The 20122-nt window shown below is 37.2% G+C and overlaps 3 protein-coding genes across 3 annotated transcripts; 2 read left to right on the plus strand and 1 right to left on the minus strand.

Moving 5' to 3' along the window:
• Nucleotides 1–1309: 1309 nt before the first annotated feature.
• On the plus strand, nt 1310–7242 carry LOC306762475 (max-interacting protein 1-like; the record flags this gene model as incomplete). The annotated part of the gene is made up of 6 exons (XM_079248946.1): nt 1310–1538; nt 2672–2774; nt 2976–3005; nt 4139–4253; nt 6795–6966; nt 7079–7242. The coding sequence occupies 6 exons, from the start codon at nt 1310–1312 to the stop codon at nt 7240–7242; spliced, it is 813 nt and encodes a 270-aa protein (XP_079105072.1).
• Nucleotides 7243–9325: 2083 nt separating this feature from the next.
• On the minus strand, nt 9326–13397 carry smndc1 (survival motor neuron domain containing 1). The gene is made up of 6 exons (XM_079248522.1): nt 13264–13397; nt 12810–12936; nt 12309–12451; nt 11750–11911; nt 9984–10137; nt 9326–9899 (listed from the first exon to the last, which is right to left on the minus strand). The coding sequence occupies exons 2-6, from the start codon at nt 12927–12929 to the stop codon at nt 9762–9764; spliced, it is 717 nt and encodes a 238-aa protein (XP_079104648.1). The 5' UTR covers nt 12930–12936; nt 13264–13397; the 3' UTR covers nt 9326–9761.
• Nucleotides 13398–14930: 1533 nt separating this feature from the next.
• On the plus strand, nt 14931–16133 carry LOC306762036 (alpha-2A adrenergic receptor-like; the record flags this gene model as incomplete). The annotated part of the gene is made up of 1 exon (XM_079248403.1): nt 14931–16133. One exon carries the CDS (start codon nt 14931–14933, stop codon nt 16131–16133), a length of 1203 nt encoding a protein of 400 aa, XP_079104529.1.
• Nucleotides 16134–20122: the final 3989 nt, after the last annotated feature.

A 20122-nucleotide genomic window follows, 5' to 3' on the forward strand; every position in this document is an offset into this window, starting at 1 on the left:
TGTTAGGCCTTGCCAGGCGGCTCATATAAACTCCATGGGAGGGTGTTCTTTCTCACAGGCGTCCGTTACAGGCCTGGCCACATCTGCAGTGGGCCAGCCATCTGCACCCATTGTCTCAGAGGCACAACACGGCCCTGCACGCATGGCTTGCCTCGTAAAGGCAGTCCCTTTCCCCTCTGTTCTCTTCCAGCCCTCACAGTGTGGGGGAAAATGACTTCTTAATCTCTCAGAGGGAGCAACCCGAGGTGGACCATCAAGCTAGAAGCTGATTTCATTTCAAGGTCAGTTTTGCCAAAAAAAAACTGATAACTTTAATCAGTAGTACGTCACCTGCATGGAAGATTGGTTGTCCATTTTTATTACCCATGCCCTCAAGAACTGGCCTTGTCATGTTAATCACACTTTCTGTAATGTATTTCTTTCTTATCTGAGTGGTTTTAACTGGTTTTGATGTGACATTGCAGAATTCACAGTTAAGGAATCACAATAGGATTTTCTAATTCAAATTATGTCAAACCACCTGTAAAACCAGATTGGTCTTCCACCAAAGAGTACCATCTCTTTACAAAACTAAATGTGAGATGCATTGGTAGGAAAGCAATTTAACTTAAATTACCACATCAGACACCAGAGTGCAGCTCCTTGTTGCATATTCAACAGCTTTCAGATCTCACAGATATATTTCCAGTTAGTGCACAAAGATGAAAAAGCTCATGCGTCACTCTAAAACTGTTGAATGGGCAGCAATGCAGATGACAACAGAGGAGCATATGAATAATCTGCGCTTCCAGCATTTAAGTATTTCCACTTGGGGCCCTTTAACAACATAAAAGACGGAGGTGATTACATATTTATTACTGGGGCCAATCTGGCAGCTGATATCCAACCTTAACCAATGACTGCCACATACAAACACTAAGAGGTAACAGTCTGCACATTAGAGAGAATATGTTTGTCAGAATGATGTCAACTGAAATAAAGCAGCTTTGTTGTAAAATAGAGCAGCCATTATGCCATAATGTCACTGGACATAGGTATGTTATTTGTTACTCTCCTGCAGTATTGATAATGAGGATTTGTTATGGCACAGTTGACAATGAATGCAATGTGCATGCGTTAGTGGGAGGGATTATCCACCAAGTAGGGCAAGTGGCTGAGGCTAAGGACTGCAATTCCATCCAGCCTAGTTCATTTCAGTCATCCGCTCTGTGCACTCACAGGACAAGGCGAGCAATTTTCTGCGCTGCGTATTTGTCAAAAACCCTCCCCCCAAAAAGAAAAGCCTTAAGTATAACAAAGAAAAAAAAAAATGGTAAAGTACATGCGACAGCACAGCGAGCTGAAAACCGAAGAGGTCCTCTCGGAGTCTGATGCGTCCATGGACCAGCAGGATTTCGGAGAGATGTCCGACTATTCTTTCAGCGACGTTTTATACTCCAAATGTTCCGCAATGGACCAAATCGGCACTTTTATGAAGAACGTGCAAGTGCTGCTTGACGCAGCCAATTACATTGAAAATATTGAGAAGAACAATGGAAGTAAGTAAACACGGGCTGTAGGGGATATTAATGCGCCGAGCAGACAACAATAGAGGCGAGGGCGACAAAAGACGCGCAGCGGACAGATGAACGGGTCCGAAAGCAGCCAGGGATGTTTCACCTGCTGCTGCAAAACGGCTATCTAATCGACCAGGCAAATGCAAATTATAACAATTTTGAAACGAAGTTGAGAAAAAAAAGAACTTCCATTTTTAAACCAGCATCATCAGAGAGACTAATTTCACTGCAACATTAGCCTGCAGCTATCCGCTGCCATTTAAACTGGGTTTTTTCCCAGACTGCGGGAGATGCACGATACTTTGCAATATTCACGGTTTAAAACAAGCCTCCACATGTGCACTTTAAGGTTAAGATATGTCCATAAAATTTGGATGAGCTAATTTCTGGTCTAACTTTTTATTTCAGCTAATCGTTGCTCATTAAGATAAGTCCTTTGAAACACCTAATCAACTCATGAAACATTGTATTTATAATCCCTTTCGCCAGCTAAAACTCCGAATGACTTTTTGTTTCCTCTTAATTTTTTTTTTTTTTTTTTTCATTTTAGGTCCTGCTATGGTTCTCTCTGGTTGCGGCTGCTTCCTTGTATGTGCCGTTCACATGGTTTCCACATGGAACAAATTGTAAAGTTTTAATTGGTCGCGACACACGTTCTCAGCGCAAGGTTCACTGCAGAAAGCCAATCAGACGCTGGATAATATGTGACGTCGTATGTTACTGAGAAGCAGGCTTCATGGGAACTGTAGGCTTAAAAACAGCGAGCATAATGTTGAACTGGAGTCTTTTATGCTAAAATTACTGACAGTTTTTAAATTTCTTTTTTTCTAACTTTGTCTTTCTAATACAGAATTTCCGAAAAATTCCTTGCTTATTAGTTAATTATGTAAAATGACGTATCAGTATCATCATAAAATTACCTACAGAAATGGCTTTCTGTACATCAAAGTTTACAAATTTCTATGCATTTGCAGCAGCATACTAAGATATCGTCTAATATTTAGGCCACATTAGTTTGCATCTATCCAGCCTTTTTTTCTATTGGAGCACATTAGTTACAGTAGCCTAGCCAGACTCTATATTTAATAATCTCTCTTTTTTTTTTTCTCCATCAGAATGTGAACATGGGTATGCTTCCACATATCCTGCCACACAGATTGCACATCAGCAGAAACAGCGTAAATTCAAGAACAGAAAATTGGATAATATACACAATAGGTAGGTTGATTACATGGAAAAAAGATGAAGTTACATGTAGTTGATGCTAATTCGAGATTATTTCTGACACACATTATCATTGGTCATAATATCTCTGCAGGAAGTAACTCCTGTATTTATGTGCAGACTGTCTGTACTATGTGGTGTTTTGCATTATTAAGACATGTGACAGTGTTGTTTATATATCTGTCATTTCAACAGGTCAGCACACAATGAACTGGAAAAGAACCGGTGAGTGAGGCCAGACTGAGGTTATTTCAATGCATTTTTATGATGCAAACAGCTATCCAAAGACCAAGGACGATAAGGATTTTTTTTTTTTAGTTTACATTTCGTGTGCAGAAGCCTTACAAAAGAGGAAGAAAGAATCTTCAGCCTTTAAACTGTTGTTGCAAGAATTTATCTCAGCTGATTGCCTCAAAATGGAGCTTCAACTTCATAGGTCAGGAGCTGTCTCCATCCTTCCTCATTTGGATATCTTGGTCCTGTGCTAAATATGTTAATCGTACAATTATTCACTGTTACCTAGTAAATTAGCTTATCATCACAGTACTTGAAAAGGCCTTTTTTATATCAACAAGTTGGAAGTTAACATACTGTACAGGATAGCAGTGTGCATTTTGCAAGGCAAATAAAATGGCCTCAGTAGCAGCACTGTTCCTGGAGGACATGCAGACATCTCCCCAGTCAGCAAACGGGAACCCTCTGTTTCCAGACAACGGGGCTCCTTCCTGTGAAATTCACAGCTGCAAATCTAACAACAGCTCGCTTTTGCTGCCCTGGGATGAGGGAGCTTCTGCCTTTAGCAGGAAATAAATGTCAGACTCAGCTCATTTCTAAACTAAAATGTCCAAACATGTCTGTGTGTGAGAGTCTTGCTTTCAGAGAGATATACAGAGGGGCAACTCTAGGAAGAAGGCTCTTAGTAGATGACTTATGTTTTTTTGTTTTTTTTTTACATCACAAAATGGTGGCCAATGCAGAGATGACATCATGGTTTGACCTACATTTTCCTCCGTTATTTAAAAGCATAGTGAGAGCCCTTTGCCGGTTTCTGCATATATTGAGACCACAGACCCCAGAGGCTTTGGTGGATCATAAGCACAATATCACGCTGACTTCAGCAGCTTTGAAATCTGCAGCCAGATAGATCAACTGTTCATGTAATCGTACAAGTTTATTCACCTGAACACAATCCATAACTAAATCAATGTTCCATTTTACAATACGAATCATGTTTTGATGAGTCGGACAGAGTCTAGAAAAGATTAAACAAGACTAATAAAATTCCATTTAATATTGTACTTTACCCTGTGCATGGTGTCTGTGAACAGATATTACCCCCACTGTGTCTCCTCCCACAGGCGAGCACATCTCCGCTTGTGTTTGGAAAGGTTGAAGTCGCTCATCCCACTGGGACCAGACTGCAGTCGGCACACCACACTGGGACTACTCAACAAGGCCAAAGCACACATAAAGGTGTGGCAGTCTGAACAGCATGATGCTGTCATGAGATTGTGGGCTGCTGCAGGTTCAGTTTTGTTCTTAATGACAGTCATGTATTCATATATTTATTCAAGACTGGTGATGATGCATTAGTGGTTTGGCTAATGTCAGTTTGGGGCAAGGGTTAAAAGGTTAAAAAAAAATAAGAAAACATTTGCAGCAGTTATAGAAAAAAGGTAGGAAACAACTCTGAAGTGTCTAGCATTTTAACCTTAAACCAAAACAAATAAATCCATCAAGTATTGTTCTTGAATTTATGACTGGAAAAGATCTTCAATGATAGTGATCATGAGCATTTAGCTACAAGTATAAAACTTGAGTATTGAGACGGTGAAATACATCTCTGATCCCATGAGTAAAAGATGGTTTGCATCATGTTGATCTGGTACTGCAGAGAATTACTTTCATACACAAGGACAAATACTTGTATTTAATCCATTTGGGGGGCCTTGTAGATCCTGAATAATAGCTCACAAAATCTAAGCCTCACGAGTCTCACTGATCCCATTTTTCATTTTTACAACAAAACACTATTTTAACCTCTCATCTCCTGCTATTGGTGGCCCAGTTTCTTTGTTTTTCCCTTTGTGGTGCAAACATCTGTGCTGTCACGATGCTTCACTGTCCACCACGCACAGCGACAGCAATGCCACCCTTTCTGTGACCAGCTCTGTCAAAAATTCAGTTTGTTTTAGTTCAGAACTTGTTGAAAAGATATTGCTTGTAAGATACATATTTACTTTGTAACCACAGCTGGCCAAACAGGTGGAATAAAAGAAAAAAAAAAAAGTCAGGTCAGACTCATTTATGACATTTCATTTATAACACTATTTTGATGCTTTATTGTAATTCATAGCCTTGCTTGCATTAGCAGTGGTTAGCTACAAACATGTCTGTTACCGGTTACATTGAGATTTTCTGAGGAGCAATCTTAGGGTAACTAGACAACTGCACCTTGAGGTACTTTGGCCTCATTGTCAAGATGCTATGGTTAGAGCTTGGTGATTACAGTTTATGTTTTCTTGTCAACAAATCTACTTTGAGCTGTTGTTGACTGTCCTCTGCAGGATTTCAGGCCTTGGTTAGTCACCTTGATTACTCATGTCATGAATACAGACCACAAGTCTTATAAGCTCCAGATCTGCTGGAATAATAGTTACAATTTTGAAGGACGTAATATAGTAGCAACAGCTGAGGTGTGACTGAGGGCTGCAACATGAAAGCAAGTCTGGAAACAGCTTGTTTGATTTTGCTGTCACACTGGAGTCAACTGTTGACTTTGGTCTTGCATCCAGGAAGTGAGGCTTCTTGAATGTTGTTTCGTGTTTCTGGAACTACAAGTTCTACTGAAAATGAGGGAACAACTAAGACCGGTTTACAGCTACAGGAAGTGAAAAAGAAAGGAAAATAACTGTTAATGATATAGACTACTCACAAAAAGTTAGGGAGTTTTCGCTTTTGCATGATGTCAGAATGCACCTAAAATGTGCCATATCCGTCACAGGTGAACTTAGTGTTTCTTCCTCTAAACATTTGAACGCATATGTACAACTGGCCTGTATCTAAGTATTAAATGTGTATGTTTTTCTTAATTTATTTAAATATGGAAGTTTAATAAAAAATGACTTCATATTACATAAGTTTCCAATTTGTTTCCAGTTTTTAGGAGAACGCCCTGGTAATTCACCAAAAGACTTTTCCACTTCAAGCAACAGTTCCTTCATCATTTTCAGTTATCATTGTGAAAAATACAGTTAACCCTAACACATATAAGTGTGCCTGAAAGCCGCAATGACTGTTTGTGTCATTTCAAAGGACAACAACAGCTGCCAATACTTTTTCCATTAGCAGAAAACCACCTTGTGTGCAAATTAGTCAGTCATATTCTCAACCGCTTAGTCCTATGAAGGGTCATGTGGAAGCAGCGGCCATTGGGTGAGAGGCAGGTTACACCCTGGACATGTCACCAGTCTATCGCAGGTGTGCAAATGATCAGAATTTATCTTGTTACAGTTATATGTATCAGCTTTAGTGATTCATGGGTAAAAAAAAATGTGACAATGTGATTGACTTCAAGGCTTGATACCTCCAGGGCATTTATTATTTATAGTGGCTTGACATAAATAAAATTAGGGATTAGTTATAGATGTTTGTCATATCTGAATTTGTGACCAAGATAAGTGTCCACAAGGAGAGGAGATAACATATAGCTAAAAGATGTTTCTGTCAAATACAGACCAGGATGACCTTTATGTTCTCTTCATGTTCCATCTTGCCATATTTCACTTCTATGTGAGTCATATGGACTCCAACTACTTGCTGTTCCTGTTGGACCATTTATTGGAGGGCACATTTGACAGCAGTAACTATGTCACACAGTAGTGCATGTGTAAAGCTCACCAGCCTTCGATGTGTTACTGCTTTATAACCAAAATTTGATACGCTTGTGTCCCCACACGACTGTGTTTCTGCATAACAAGAGTTTTAAATGAAATGCAACCTTTTTATTTTCAGAAACTTGAAGAAGTAGACCGAAGGAGCCAGCACCAACTAGAAACTCTAGAGAGAGAGCAGAGGCATCTCCAGAGGCAGCTAGCTCTTTTGCAGACTCACGGTGAGCGGGAGAGGGTCCGCACAGACAGCCTGGGCTCCCGTATGGACTCGGATCGCTCAGAGTCTGACAGAGGTTGGTGCCCTGATTAAAGCTTTGTTGTTCCCCTTCCAGTTTCATTTGTTTACACTCACTGTTAAGTGGTTAAGTTTGCATTAATCCATGTTCTGTTTCTTTGTTTAAACAGAAGAAATTGAAGTTGATGTGGAAAGCACTGAGTTCTCCCATGGAGAAATGGACAGTGTTTGCACCAGTGGTGCAAGCGACCTGGACGACCACAGCAGCCGGCAGAGCTCAGCCAGTGACGAGGGCTACTCCACTTGCAGTCTAAAACTGGCCTTCTCTGCTTAAAAGCACCAGCCTATACTTTCACTTAAGCTGCAGTCTTTTCTGGCTTTCACCTCTCTAAGTACCAGCCTACTGCTCCAACCCCCAGTTTACCAGCCTCCCTCCTGACAAATGAAACATCTACTACTCGATCCAAAAACCCGCCTTAATTCCAGCTCAGTCGAAAAGCTGAGAAAAAAAAAAAGGTCTTACCCCAAAAGCCAATGGGCTTCTTTTCACAACAAACTTACTGGTAAATTTTGGGCAAAATACAATTCCCCATTTTCAGAGTTGACTTAACCAATAACCTGAATGTCCCTTTAAAAGTTGCCAACTCAAATTAACCATACTTGCTCTAAGTATCGATCCTGTTGAGGTATTGATATTGCACCAGTGTCAAACACTGAAAGGTAGACTACATTTAATCAAGTTGATCTTCAAAAACCAGCAAAACACTTGGGCACACACATACACACACCCACACAAACAATACCAGCTCGAAGCTCACCATTGGGAACGTTTGCTCCATCTGCCTTGTAAAAATAAAAATGCCCTTTTTCATTGGATAATTTATCCAGACAGCACTTCTTGTCAAAGTACAAGCCAGCAAGGGCTATAATGTCTGCATTCCAAAATGTGTTACATAGATAAACAAGCTCTGTGTTGGAACCCACAACCATCACGAATGCATGTGTTTTTTGTTTTTTTTTAATCCCATGGAAACTGGTGATGTAGTCCGCCTATGTTATTTTAACTTATTTTGCTCATTATTCTATTTAATTTTGGTCTATTTAATTATACTGTAGCTACATCTTTGTCATGATGAAATGGAAAAGAAAAATCTTTTCGTTTTAAATACATCAGCCAAACTTAATGTAAAATCCCCAGTAAAGTATATGGAGTGCACCATGTTTAATCTATTAGTAATATTTAGTTGGATGCTTTTACAGTGTGCAAATTCAATAATTTCAGACAGCTATAAGCTTTCTCACACTTGTTCAAGCACAAAGCTCAAGCAATAATGTTTCTAGTTTGATATCAGTGGTTGATATTGGTTGGGTTTAGTACATTATTTTGTCCGTCCAACTCCCAATTTTCAGATTTACACTTGCTTCAGTAGTATTAGCTACTTATAATCAGCATTAAATTGATTGTAATTGACTTTAAAAGCTATGGTGCATGTGTCTTGAATGTAGCCTTTCTAATGATATTTTAATGTGCTTTTGGATTGATGAGTAATATCGGTAGCATGAACAGGAAAATTACAGAAAATGGTTTTGGTTTATATTTCAGTGTTTAATACTGCTTTTCCGTACTGTGGCAGAAAAAGTACAAGATCTAATTCTTTAAATCTTGACACTTCTCACTTCTAATTCAATGTATATTTAACACAATTGCACTACTGACCCGTACAACTCCATGAAACCAAATAAGACATTTATCAGCATTCTTCAGTAAATCACCACCAAATTGTGTCTTAACAAGGGGATTGACTCTTGCACAAAGTTCCTTGTTAAAGGTCCTTCGCTCCTCCTAACCCCCAACATGTTTGGGAAACTATAAGATGCACTATGAAAAAGAAAATGGTTTAAAAAAAAAAAAAAAAAAAAAAAAAAACAACCACCAAACTTTTGTTGAGGATTTATGTCAAGGCACATCCCAGAATGTCCTTTTTGTGCTTTCTCAGCCATCTGAGGTGACTTTTGTGCAAATCATGTGCTGCTGGTCCCCTGCTAATACTTTGTTACAGCTCCCTAAATTATTCCTGGAATCGTAATAAACTTCTACACACATACACCAATGTTGTCTACCAGTGTTGTCTCTCTTAATTTAAGCATTAAGTTCATTTTAGATATTCTATGATTATATACAAGAACACAAGTTAGCTGTCAATCACAAATCTTTCAAAACCCAGTTCATAAAATGTTTGATGTTCTTCAAAAAGTCAGCAAGAAATAAATTTGTAAGCTACAATGTGTCATGCTAAGGGTGTAATTCTTTACTGCCACCTACAGGAACAAAGAGGAGAAGACTTTAATGTAATAAAAAAAAATACAGAGAAGCAATCATTTTAAAAATTGAAAGCAAAAGGTTTATTTCACTATTTATATACACAAATTAAAATGCAAATTCAGCCGTTTTAAATCAACACAATTATCAATGTTCAAATATCTTTACTATGCCAAAAAATCCTGGCTCAACTGTACACAGTAGATCTAAAGGTGCGTCTATACAGATCGCAGAAGGTATTTTGCCTCGGTCAAATATGGGGACAAAAACAACATTGCTCTTTTTCTAAAACACCACTTCCTGTTGTTACATAACAGGTGACCTTGTTCCAGTGCAGGGAAAAAAAAATCCCCCATGGATTTTTGTTGTATCTACATAATACATAGGAAAACTACAACAATATTTCAAACACATGTGTGCAAGCCAAATTTCTTTGAAAGCTTTCTTTACTTGAGAAACATAAATGTATAAACACAATGGAAAGCACTGATACAATTGTATACAGTGGATTATTATGTACAGAATATATTAAGTCACTGGGGCATTAGATGTCTGACATTGTATTTAGATGTGTCATTGTACTGGGTCATAGGTTTATCTGCAATACCACATGTTCCCACTCCCACTTTCCCATTTACGCTTTCTGGAGATGCAAATATGCTTCTCTTTACCTAAAAGAAACAAAAACAACATGATAAGTTGTCATTAAAAAGCACAACATATGACTTCTGATCTATCAAAAAAGGAACACTTACTTGTCCTTTCTTGTTCTTTGAGTAAGCTTTGTTGTTGAACTGTTGCCACTTTGACTTCTGCTCCTCTCTTTCTTGCTCCAACTCTTTCATTCTCTGTACCTTTTTTTGGGCTTTTTTCTTCTTATACTCACGCTGCTCTGCTATCTGCTCTTTCCTAAAAAGATCAGGAAAAAAAAAAAACTACTTCAAACAGAAACATTTTACAACAAATTAGGACTCAACCAATTTATCGCCCAGCTGATTAAATTGATTTTTTTGTCTGATTTTTTATGTATAAACACTGATTTATTCTTAATTTCTCATTGAACAGTAAATGCCGTTAAATTTCAGAGACTTGCAGAGTATGTCATTGTGGGTTTTGTCCAATTGATAGAGCTCTGACTCAATTAGATCCATAGCACTCCGCCATCTTACAATCACACAATAAATGATCAATTTGTACCATTAAGAGGTATTATGCACAGTCCTCCCAGTTAGCACAAGAGACTTTTACACTCGTCACACTGTTTGTTAGCAATAAAATAGCTTTAGTTGAGCCAACCTAGCATAACGTTAGCTGACACCTTAAAAGCTAGAAAGTAATGACATATTTATACAAAATATTAAATTTTTCCAGTGACTCCACTTGTTTATATGCAGATTACATCTCTGACCTAGCCAGATGTTTAATGCTTTCTTGTATGTTTTCATACTTAAAAATGACTAAAATAATTAAATGAGTACAGGCAAAATATGGTGAAATAGTAACATTTTCTGCTTGATATCGTATCCTTCTATTTTATTTTGATAAATCAGCTGATTAATCAGTTATCAGAATTTTTCTGCCAAATATATTTGTCATTGGCCTCAAAACAATACATAAACTTTACTTTAGTTAATGCATCTCTGAGACAGCAGTAGATGACATTACCAAGACATACTTAGTTATACATCAGCATAAGGGACTGCCAGTATGGTGGAAGACATCCCTCTTAACCCGATGCAGAAGTGCCAAAAATTGAACCCCTCCAAAACAGAACAAAATCCCAGACTCCCGTGTTAAAAAGACCAACTTCTCAGCAGAAATACGTTTCCAGTCTGGTTCAGAAAGACTATTTTAGATTTAATAGTTTAGGTTTATCTTCATGACAACTGTTAGGATAGTGAATGCTTTAATAACTCCTCCATTCAGAAGTAATTTAATCTCCAAATTCTGCAAAATTGGGGGGATATTTATTTGATAAACATACCCAATATCCCGCTGCAAGAAGGCAGAATGTAGCACAACTGCGGTCTTTAGCAGGTTAACCGAGTGACTTAGCTTTAGCTCACCTACCTCCCATAGTTGGTTAGCTCCTGTTAGCTACAGGTTAGCTCTTAACTAGCGGCAAGTCTGATTTTGATCCCCCATTTACAAAAGTCGCGATGATTTAAATTCACAACTAATTGCAGTAATTGCCACAATTAATTAAACACAAATATTCACCAACATCAACACCTTCCATAAAACATCATGTCTGAACCATCAGGTCAGAGAAGTGCAACTTGCCAATGGAACATATTAAAAGGTTATTTGATATATCAAATGGATCATCTCGGTCCATCTCTAACTGTTGCTCACTTGGCAAGATTACATTTTCTTTTTCTTTTCTTTTTTTAAATAACCTATTATCAACTTCTGTTTCACAAGTCTGTGTTGAGAGCCTGTCAATCTTTTCAGAAATACAGCTTAAATGCAGCTTCCAGGTGAATCTAGTAAGGTCATAAGAGAAGAGCTTTTTTCTTACTTTGATTTTGGCTTTATACTCCCATCCTCATCGGAACGCCTCCCCTCTTCTACCACTTTGAGGTTCTGCAGTGGAATCACTTCGGCATTCCCATATCCAGTGAAGGTAACAGCTGCAGTCCCATTTTCCCGATCTATCTCCTCAATCTCAGCCTCATACACCCTGTAAAGAAATCATGTCTGTAAGCAGGTGAGTATGGGTCAAAGACTCAAGCACAATAGTAGCTTAATATACAATCCTAAACATCAATATCTGCATTTATTTCAGGAAAGATGTTTTAAGTTGAGTTCTCAATCAGGTCATGCATACAATGTTTAGGGCCATTCCTTTAAGATTATTCTGATTAATCCAATATTAAGTAAAGACATTCTCCCAATATTGGAATTATCAACACCAGTTACTTGTGTGTCAGGTATTTATACATTTATGAATGAGCATCAACTAGCTACTCCAAAACTAAACTTCAAATTTTCTGTAAACGAAAGAAACTGTGTTGTAGTGTTGCTGGGCATGCCATTTTTAAGTAATGTTTTAACTTAAAGAGGCCGGTGACACTCACTGTGCATCCTGAGTCCACATAGCCAAACACCTGTCTCCCACTTTCCAACTTTGCTTTGTGGGAACTGTGTCTGAACCACTGGTCTTGGAAGACCCATCAGAAGGTTGAGAGGACAGAAGATCTTTTGTCAGGTCAATGACTTCCTGTGGAAGAAAAAACAAGAGGGTCACATTTCCATAGTAGACTCAGACAAATCTAGTTTGAATAGGGTGGATGGTACTACAAATGTAAATTTCATATGAATGCATCCCATGACTACATTCTGATAATGTGCAGAAATTGGTACACAAATAAACAAACCCGTGTACTGTGTGTTGATCTTTATAACTTTCGTCATAAAAAGTATTCAAGGAAACCGCTACCATTTATATTTATATTTATAAAACTACTGCCCAATAAAAAAGCTAGTATGTATTCAGTTCATACTCATTTTACTCACCTAAAAACGAATTGAAATGTGTATTGCTATGTGGCTACTGCAAGCGAATTAGGTCCACAAACCTGCAAGTCTTTCTGGAGTTTGAGAAGATCTTCATTTTCCGGGTCTGTAGATAAAGCAACTTCTACTTGCTGAAGCTGGGCTTTGTAGCTGCTGAGCTGTTTTACCAGGTCTTCTGACATCTGTGCGCTACCAAAAAAAAAAAAAAAAAACCCACAAGAGTAGCAATCATAGTTAACCATTAGCTTATGCTCAAAACGTTAATCTAAACATCTAGCACAAGTTTAGATTAATAGTGAGCCGAATAAAGAAAAGCTGATGTAAACTACCCTAAACACGTTTTCCTTCAACCAAAACATCTTAGCATGAGGTAACCACAACTAAACATAGCCCTTAAAATGTTAGCATAAGCTAACATTTGGCCTTTCCGTCGACGTAAATTTAACGTATAGATGCTAAAGCTAGCGAATGCGGCCAAAGTCAACGTCGCACAAACAAAACTGTGTGTAACCTTACCTTGGTGTGGTGCTACCGCCCAGTAAATAAAAATATGAATCAAACGTTAACTTGTTAAGTTTTCCTTAAGCGAATTCAAATAGGGTATGTATGCCTTTCTTGCTTTTCTACACGAAAGGCCAACCGGAAACCTCCAAAATATTTCCTCGCGCTAAAACGCAACAGAAGGTAACTTCGTGGCCAAAGTGGATCGCTAGCGCCCCTATCGGTTGGAAATAATGGTAATACCCTCACGCTCCTTTATTTTAGAAGCAAGCTACTTCATAATAGCATCTACGGGGCACAGACAGTCCGATAACGTTTGCTTCCCAACATACGAACTTAATTTGCAAACTGTTAATTTGTTTTATGCACTTTTTAAAAAAAAAAAAAAAAAACTGCTTTTGTTTTATTTCTCTAATCAGGTTTGTTTAAATAGTGTTTCACGCTTTTCACTAAGTGGTGTCTAAAAAAAAATAAAAATAAATAAATAAAATAAATAAATCACCCAGAGCTATTCACAACACATAAATATGACAGTAAACATGACTGCATCTTGACTTGGCTTAATATTAGGTGATCACATGTAAGCTAAAAAATAATAAAACTTTGAAGCTAGACTTTACTTGAATATAAAATCTCACATTAAATTGGTTAATATTGTAAATAATAACAATAATAATAATAATAATAATAATAATAATAATAATAACTTGCTATATAAAAATACACAAAATACATATGATACACGAAATTTTATATAACTCTACTATATATATATATATATATATATATATATATATATATATATATATATATATATATATATATATATATATATATATCATACTGTATGACCAATATTCTCTTCTATTACTGACTAATACAGAAACTCATTTATTCTTTTCAAAGACAGTTCTTTAATGCTTTTTTTCATTTACTATATATCACATTCACATTTACACACTCACTATAATTTTACAGTCCACAAGTATTACATCTATAAATCAACATTCTAATTAATGTCATAATCAGACAATAGGTTTTGTGTCTAGAAGAAGCAACACCAAATCTGTTTATAAATCTCCATTAGAAGAACTCCGCCCATTCCAGAGGAGACTGCATTACAAATCCCCAGCGTCAGATCAAGCTTATATAAAACACACACTCTAGTTCAGCTACAGCAGATGATAAGACCTGCCTGAGCCAGCCAAACCAGGAATACAAGTCTGTCTGAAAAGATGTTCGACCAGGAATATAACATTTTTATTATTAAAGGTAGGTAGATAAGATTTTCTTTTGAAGAGTAAAATAAAATCTGATATCAGAAATTATGATTAAACCAGTTGCTTTCACATTATTATTATTATTATTATTATTATTATTATTATTATTATTATTATTATTGTTGTTGTTGTTGTTGTTGTTGTTGTTGTTGTTGTTGCCTTTTCAACTCAAAAATATTTTTTATATTTTTTTCCAAGTTGATTTCTTTTTTCTCACTCTAAAGGAAGAAGGAGCCATACATTTCTTCGACCATCTCTTCCTGTGATCAAAGTAAAAAGATTCAGTTCTCTGATGGAGTGTTCTTGAATGGATTGAAATTACAGGCTGCTACAAAACACAGCTTCCGAACCCCCTGACAAAGCTCTAATCAGACTGACCTGTCGACACAACAGCGCTTCCTGATGGGTTGTCTCAACCTTACCAGTGGAAATGATACTTTGGCTGGCAAGCACCCTTATACTGTCCAGACCTCTGTGCCACTCACAATCCTGGTGGGTATGCTTATCCTGCTGACTGTGTTTGGCAATGTCATGGTAGTAATTGCGGTGATCACAAGCCGAGCCCTAAAAGCACCCCAGAATTTGTTTTTAGTGTCTCTGGCATCTGCAGACATCCTGGTTGCCACCTTGGTGATGCCATTTTCACTAGCCAATGAACTCATGGGCTACTGGTACTTTGGTGAAGTGTGGTGTGAAATCCACCTGGCTTTGGATGTACTCTTCTGCACCTCATCCATTGTTCACTTATGTGCAATCAGCCTGGACAGATACTGGTCTGTAACTAAAGCAATTGAGTACAATCTGAGAAGAACACCACGCAGGATTAAATGCACAGTCTGTTTAGTCTGGGCACTTGCAGCCATAATTTCATTCCCTCCTCTTATCACTATGAAAAAGGATGAGGGCAAAAAGGACAGGCCTGTATGCAAAATTAATGAGGAAAAATGGTACATTATATTCTCTAGCACTGCCTCCTTCTTTGCACCCTGCATCATTATGATCATGGTGTATGCAAGAATCTATCAGATTGCCAAGAAAAGAACACGGGCCCCACCTGGACAGAGGCAAAGAGAGAATGGCAACTCAGAAGACACAAAATTTGGGTTTAACCCCCCAAAAAGAAAAGACAGAGAGGAGGAGGTGAAACAGGAGGTCAGTAAAGAAGTCAATGGGCTTGATGTGGAGGAAGAAGCTTCCTCCTCTGATGGAAATGAAAGCATCCTATGTTCTTTGAGAAAGAAAAAGAGTGTGAAAACAACCAAAGGGATTCAGGTGAAGGCTGGAGAAACAATTCCGAAGGCAGACGCACTGTCCTCGGTGACAGTGAACAGGTGGAAGGGAAGGCAGTACAAAGAAAGGCGTTTTACATTTGTCCTGGCTGTTGTCATGGGAGTGTTTGTTCTTTGTTGGTTCCCCTTTTTTTTCACATATACGCTGACTGCAGTGTGTGACGCCTGCTGCGTCCCAGAGACATTGTTCAAAATGTTCTTCTGGTTTGGGTACTGCAACAGCTCGCTTAATCCTCTTATATACACCATATTCAATTCTGACTTCAGGGAATCTTTTAAAAAGATCCTCTGTAAAAGAAACAGAGGCATTTTGTAAACAAGATTTTTATATTTATATAATGTATTTTAACTTATTTTGCATTAAGGTTTCATTAGTAGATGCTTGTTTTTATAATATTATTAAAACAAAACTGTAATGTGCATTTTAGTTCAGAGCTAGTAGTAGAACTCATTCTGAGTTTAAACTTTGATCGTGAACAGTTGTGATGCATTGGTGACACATATTTGTCACATTTCGTTACATTTTTGTTTGACTGCATCACAACATTTACTTATGTTAATGGTGCAATATGTCATTGGAGATAAAAGCTCAAAAAAATATATAAAAAGGAAGGATTATACTACCCGAATTGCTATTACAATTAACATCAGAACACATTTTATTGTCATTTTTTGTGAGTCTCAAAGTGCATGAGTGTGTTATTAGAGGTTGCCCCAAAAACCTGAATATTTTGGGCGGTCATGACTCAAAAAGATTGCAAACCTCTGTAATCTGTTACAATTACACAAACTGCATAACATGTCAAGCATTTGTAAATAAGCATGGCAAGCGATGTCATAATGAATGAAAACTGAGTTATGTGCTCACTGCGGCATTGCTGTGGAAATTAAATGTCCAAATGATGCACATTATTTCGAATCCAAACAGGCGTTATAATGTAATTGCCTGATTGCAATTATTTGAGTCAACTGTTAATCATTTTAATAATTATTGAATAAATTGTTTATCTCCTGGGCAGAAACGACTGGATGCAAAAATAAGAAGTGTCATACTTGACTATTACTTGACTATTCACTAACATTTGCCATAAAGGCCTAGTTTTTCCACTGATTCAATTTGACTTGAGCTTTTTTAATGACAAGTGAAGCTTATTGTGGTTTGGTTTAATGGCAGCTGAATTAAGAACGGCACCACCAACACTTTTATATGTAGGTACTTGTAATCCTTCTTGGAACGCCTTTTTCAGCGACTGAATATGACATTACTGACAGCTGTTGTGCATGAATGGGATATGGGCTGGTTTTGCCCTCATCCATGGATTCATTGTTCAGTGCCAATAAATGACTCTTCATTAGAGTAATGTGTATATTACGAATAATCAAACAGATGGTGTAGTACAACAGTGGCACAGAATGAACATTAAAAAATTATTTTCTTTAGTTGCAATTATTTATGTATTAATTATTTGCAAATGAACATGTCTTGATTGCGACAGCCCTGTAGCTCATCCTCTCAATGGGTAAGATTTACCACTTCTGAATTCCATTCATCTTTGCAGAGTTGTACAAACAATAGCAAGATGCCATGAAAGCAATCTGAAAAGTATGTTATCCCCACCCTACCAACTATCTCACACTCTCATAACAAGCACAAGAACAAGACAATTATATGAAGGGAAAATTATGCCTGGGAGGTCTGGATGGCACGACAATATTGAACACAGTTTATCATGAATTATAGCCCCTCATATCAGGATATCATTAAATCCTCCCCTGGAGTCAAACAGAAGTCATACTGCGATTGAAATATGAGTGGCTGCAGCAAATTACATTGTGAGGTTAATATCAACCAACTTATCAGTGTTTTGTGCTCCTAGACTCTTATCAGTGTTCCCCTTTTCAATTTTAGTAAATGTTTCACAGCACAAACACCAGTCTTTAGTTTTCTTTTTTTTTTTTTGTCACATACATACTTTCAGGCTTTTATCTGTCTGGGAACCTAACATAAAATAAGTGCAGCATACTTTATAGCTTTAAATGAACAAGTATTTCTACCAACAGTCATTAAAATGAGAAAATAACTGAGGGATTCCCATGGCTTTCTTTCGGGGACTTTTTGTATTAAAATACTTGTGGTTCAAGAATTTCTCAAGGTCTTAAAATATAACATTACTTCCCACAAATGGCAAACAATAGGCCTGATGGAATTCCCACAGAAAATGTTAAGAGAAAAGAAAATTAGTATTTGACATTTTGTGGGAATGTTAATTTATGCTACAAAAATTATTTCATGCTATATGGTGCAATAATTTTGACAGATTTGAATCAATGCCCTATTATAACAGCATTTAAACAGAATAAATAAACTGTTATTTTAATTTTTCCAACATTTTAAAATAAGTGAATGCCTGCATTCATAATAAACAATAATCAGTACTAATTCTTTAGTTTCACAACGTATCTTCAGGGTAAATATCTCCACCTTGCTCTGATCCATTCCACATGACTGTGGCTGTGTGAAAAAAAATCACTGTAGTTGCTGTCATCTGAATGCATCCTTTAATTAAAATGACAATTCTCCTGGAGTGTGCCGCTACGCTTGAGCAGCAGCATGCATAAATTATACTTTTAAGGAGCATCCACACAAAGCGATGTAGAAATTAAATGCCAAACTGGCCATTACATTACTTCCCTGCCAAAAAATAGATTAATGAAAAAGTGTGACTCATAAATATGGAGGAAGTGTGAACTTGGCAACATGAAATGATTGGTTGGTTCAATGCAAACTGCATGAATACCAACATATGGATTTAATCATCCCACATCAATTACTGTTGGCTACAAACTGTAAACAATTAGTGACACTTGCTAATCTCAGCCGATGTACTCACATGTTCACTTTTGTGGTCTGCTGAGACATTGATTGATTTCCTGTGGTAAAGGCCACAGAGCTTTATGATTTATTCTTGTGACACTACAGCTTATAAAACTTGTCTTTTCAAAGCTGCTCCTGGCAGGAGTTCCCACAACTTTTGCACTGTTGCACAGTCACTATATTTCATTGCATTCTAATTTCCACTGCCTGCAACTCAATTTGTGCTTTTCAAAGCTACTTGACATGTATCTCAGGGGGCGGGTGAGCTTACAGGCTATTAAAGACACTAGAACAGCCTTCATCCCAGACACACAAACTATCCTTACATTAAAACAGAGAATCATACAGAAGCAGCAGGACCACACTAACAAGTTTAAATCAGAGCACATGATGTGTAGAGTGGTTTTTATTTGAATTTTGTATCATTTATTATGTATTAAGCACAATGCACTGTGCACAGAGGGGCATATTATGCTTCCTCAATCTTGATGAGGTTGCATGATAACCAAATTAGACTCTGGGGGATGTAGAGAAAAGCAGAATCCTGTTTAATTTACCACATGATTCCAGTTACTTTCTCCAACTCCTTAGGATCCCATTGAATCCATAACAACGATTTTACTCTGAATCATGAATTTGAAGAATTTCCTGATGATTAATATAATAAATAAAAAGTCTCCATATGAGGATGTTATACAAATTATAACTATTTTGAAATGACTAACCATCTTTTAACACAAATATTAAGAGTGTGGATCTGATTGCTTCAAAGAATTAATGTCCATTTGGTGAGATATCTCAAATATTTAGTTATTTCCTAATCTTCCAAGCACTCTACATTTCTCTGTTCCAACTAAAGTTTTCCTTTGCCCCCAGTCCTCTTCTGGAAATTAAAAAAATATTCTCTAATAGGTTCAATGGCGATGCTGGACAGTGCATGCAGTGCTTTCATGCATTTCTTGCACTCTTTCTTATAATTACAACTTTAACAACCTAGGGAAATCCTTATAGACGAGTTCTCTTGACATAATCAGTAAATTTATTCTGATTCTGAATTATTCTCTGAGGACTGAGCAGATAATGTTTTGATTTGAAACCATTCTTGATCTCCAGAAAAAAACCTCACAAAAGAACTGACTGCACCTAAAAACAAAGAGAACCAAAGTGCTTGGATTTTCACTTTTTTTTTTAAAGGATTTTTTTTATACCAGACATTGCAGCGCTTCTTGTCATTTAATTGAAATAATTATTTGAGCCTGTCATTAAAAAGAACTTGGTTTACACCCCATCTCAAAATAAACCCAGAAACCTGACGAGGATTCAAGTTTACATTTCCTTGATCCACCACTTAGCCTAGCAATGCTTTTTTTTGTTTCCCTTAACCCTACTGTGAACATATTTTTTTCACTACGGTGGCCACATTTGTCAGT

This window comes from Telmatherina bonti (assembly GCF_933228915.1).
Source record: "Telmatherina bonti genome assembly, chromosome: 11".
In the NCBI taxonomy this organism is placed as follows: domain Eukaryota; kingdom Metazoa; phylum Chordata; class Actinopteri; order Atheriniformes; family Telmatherinidae; genus Telmatherina; species Telmatherina bonti.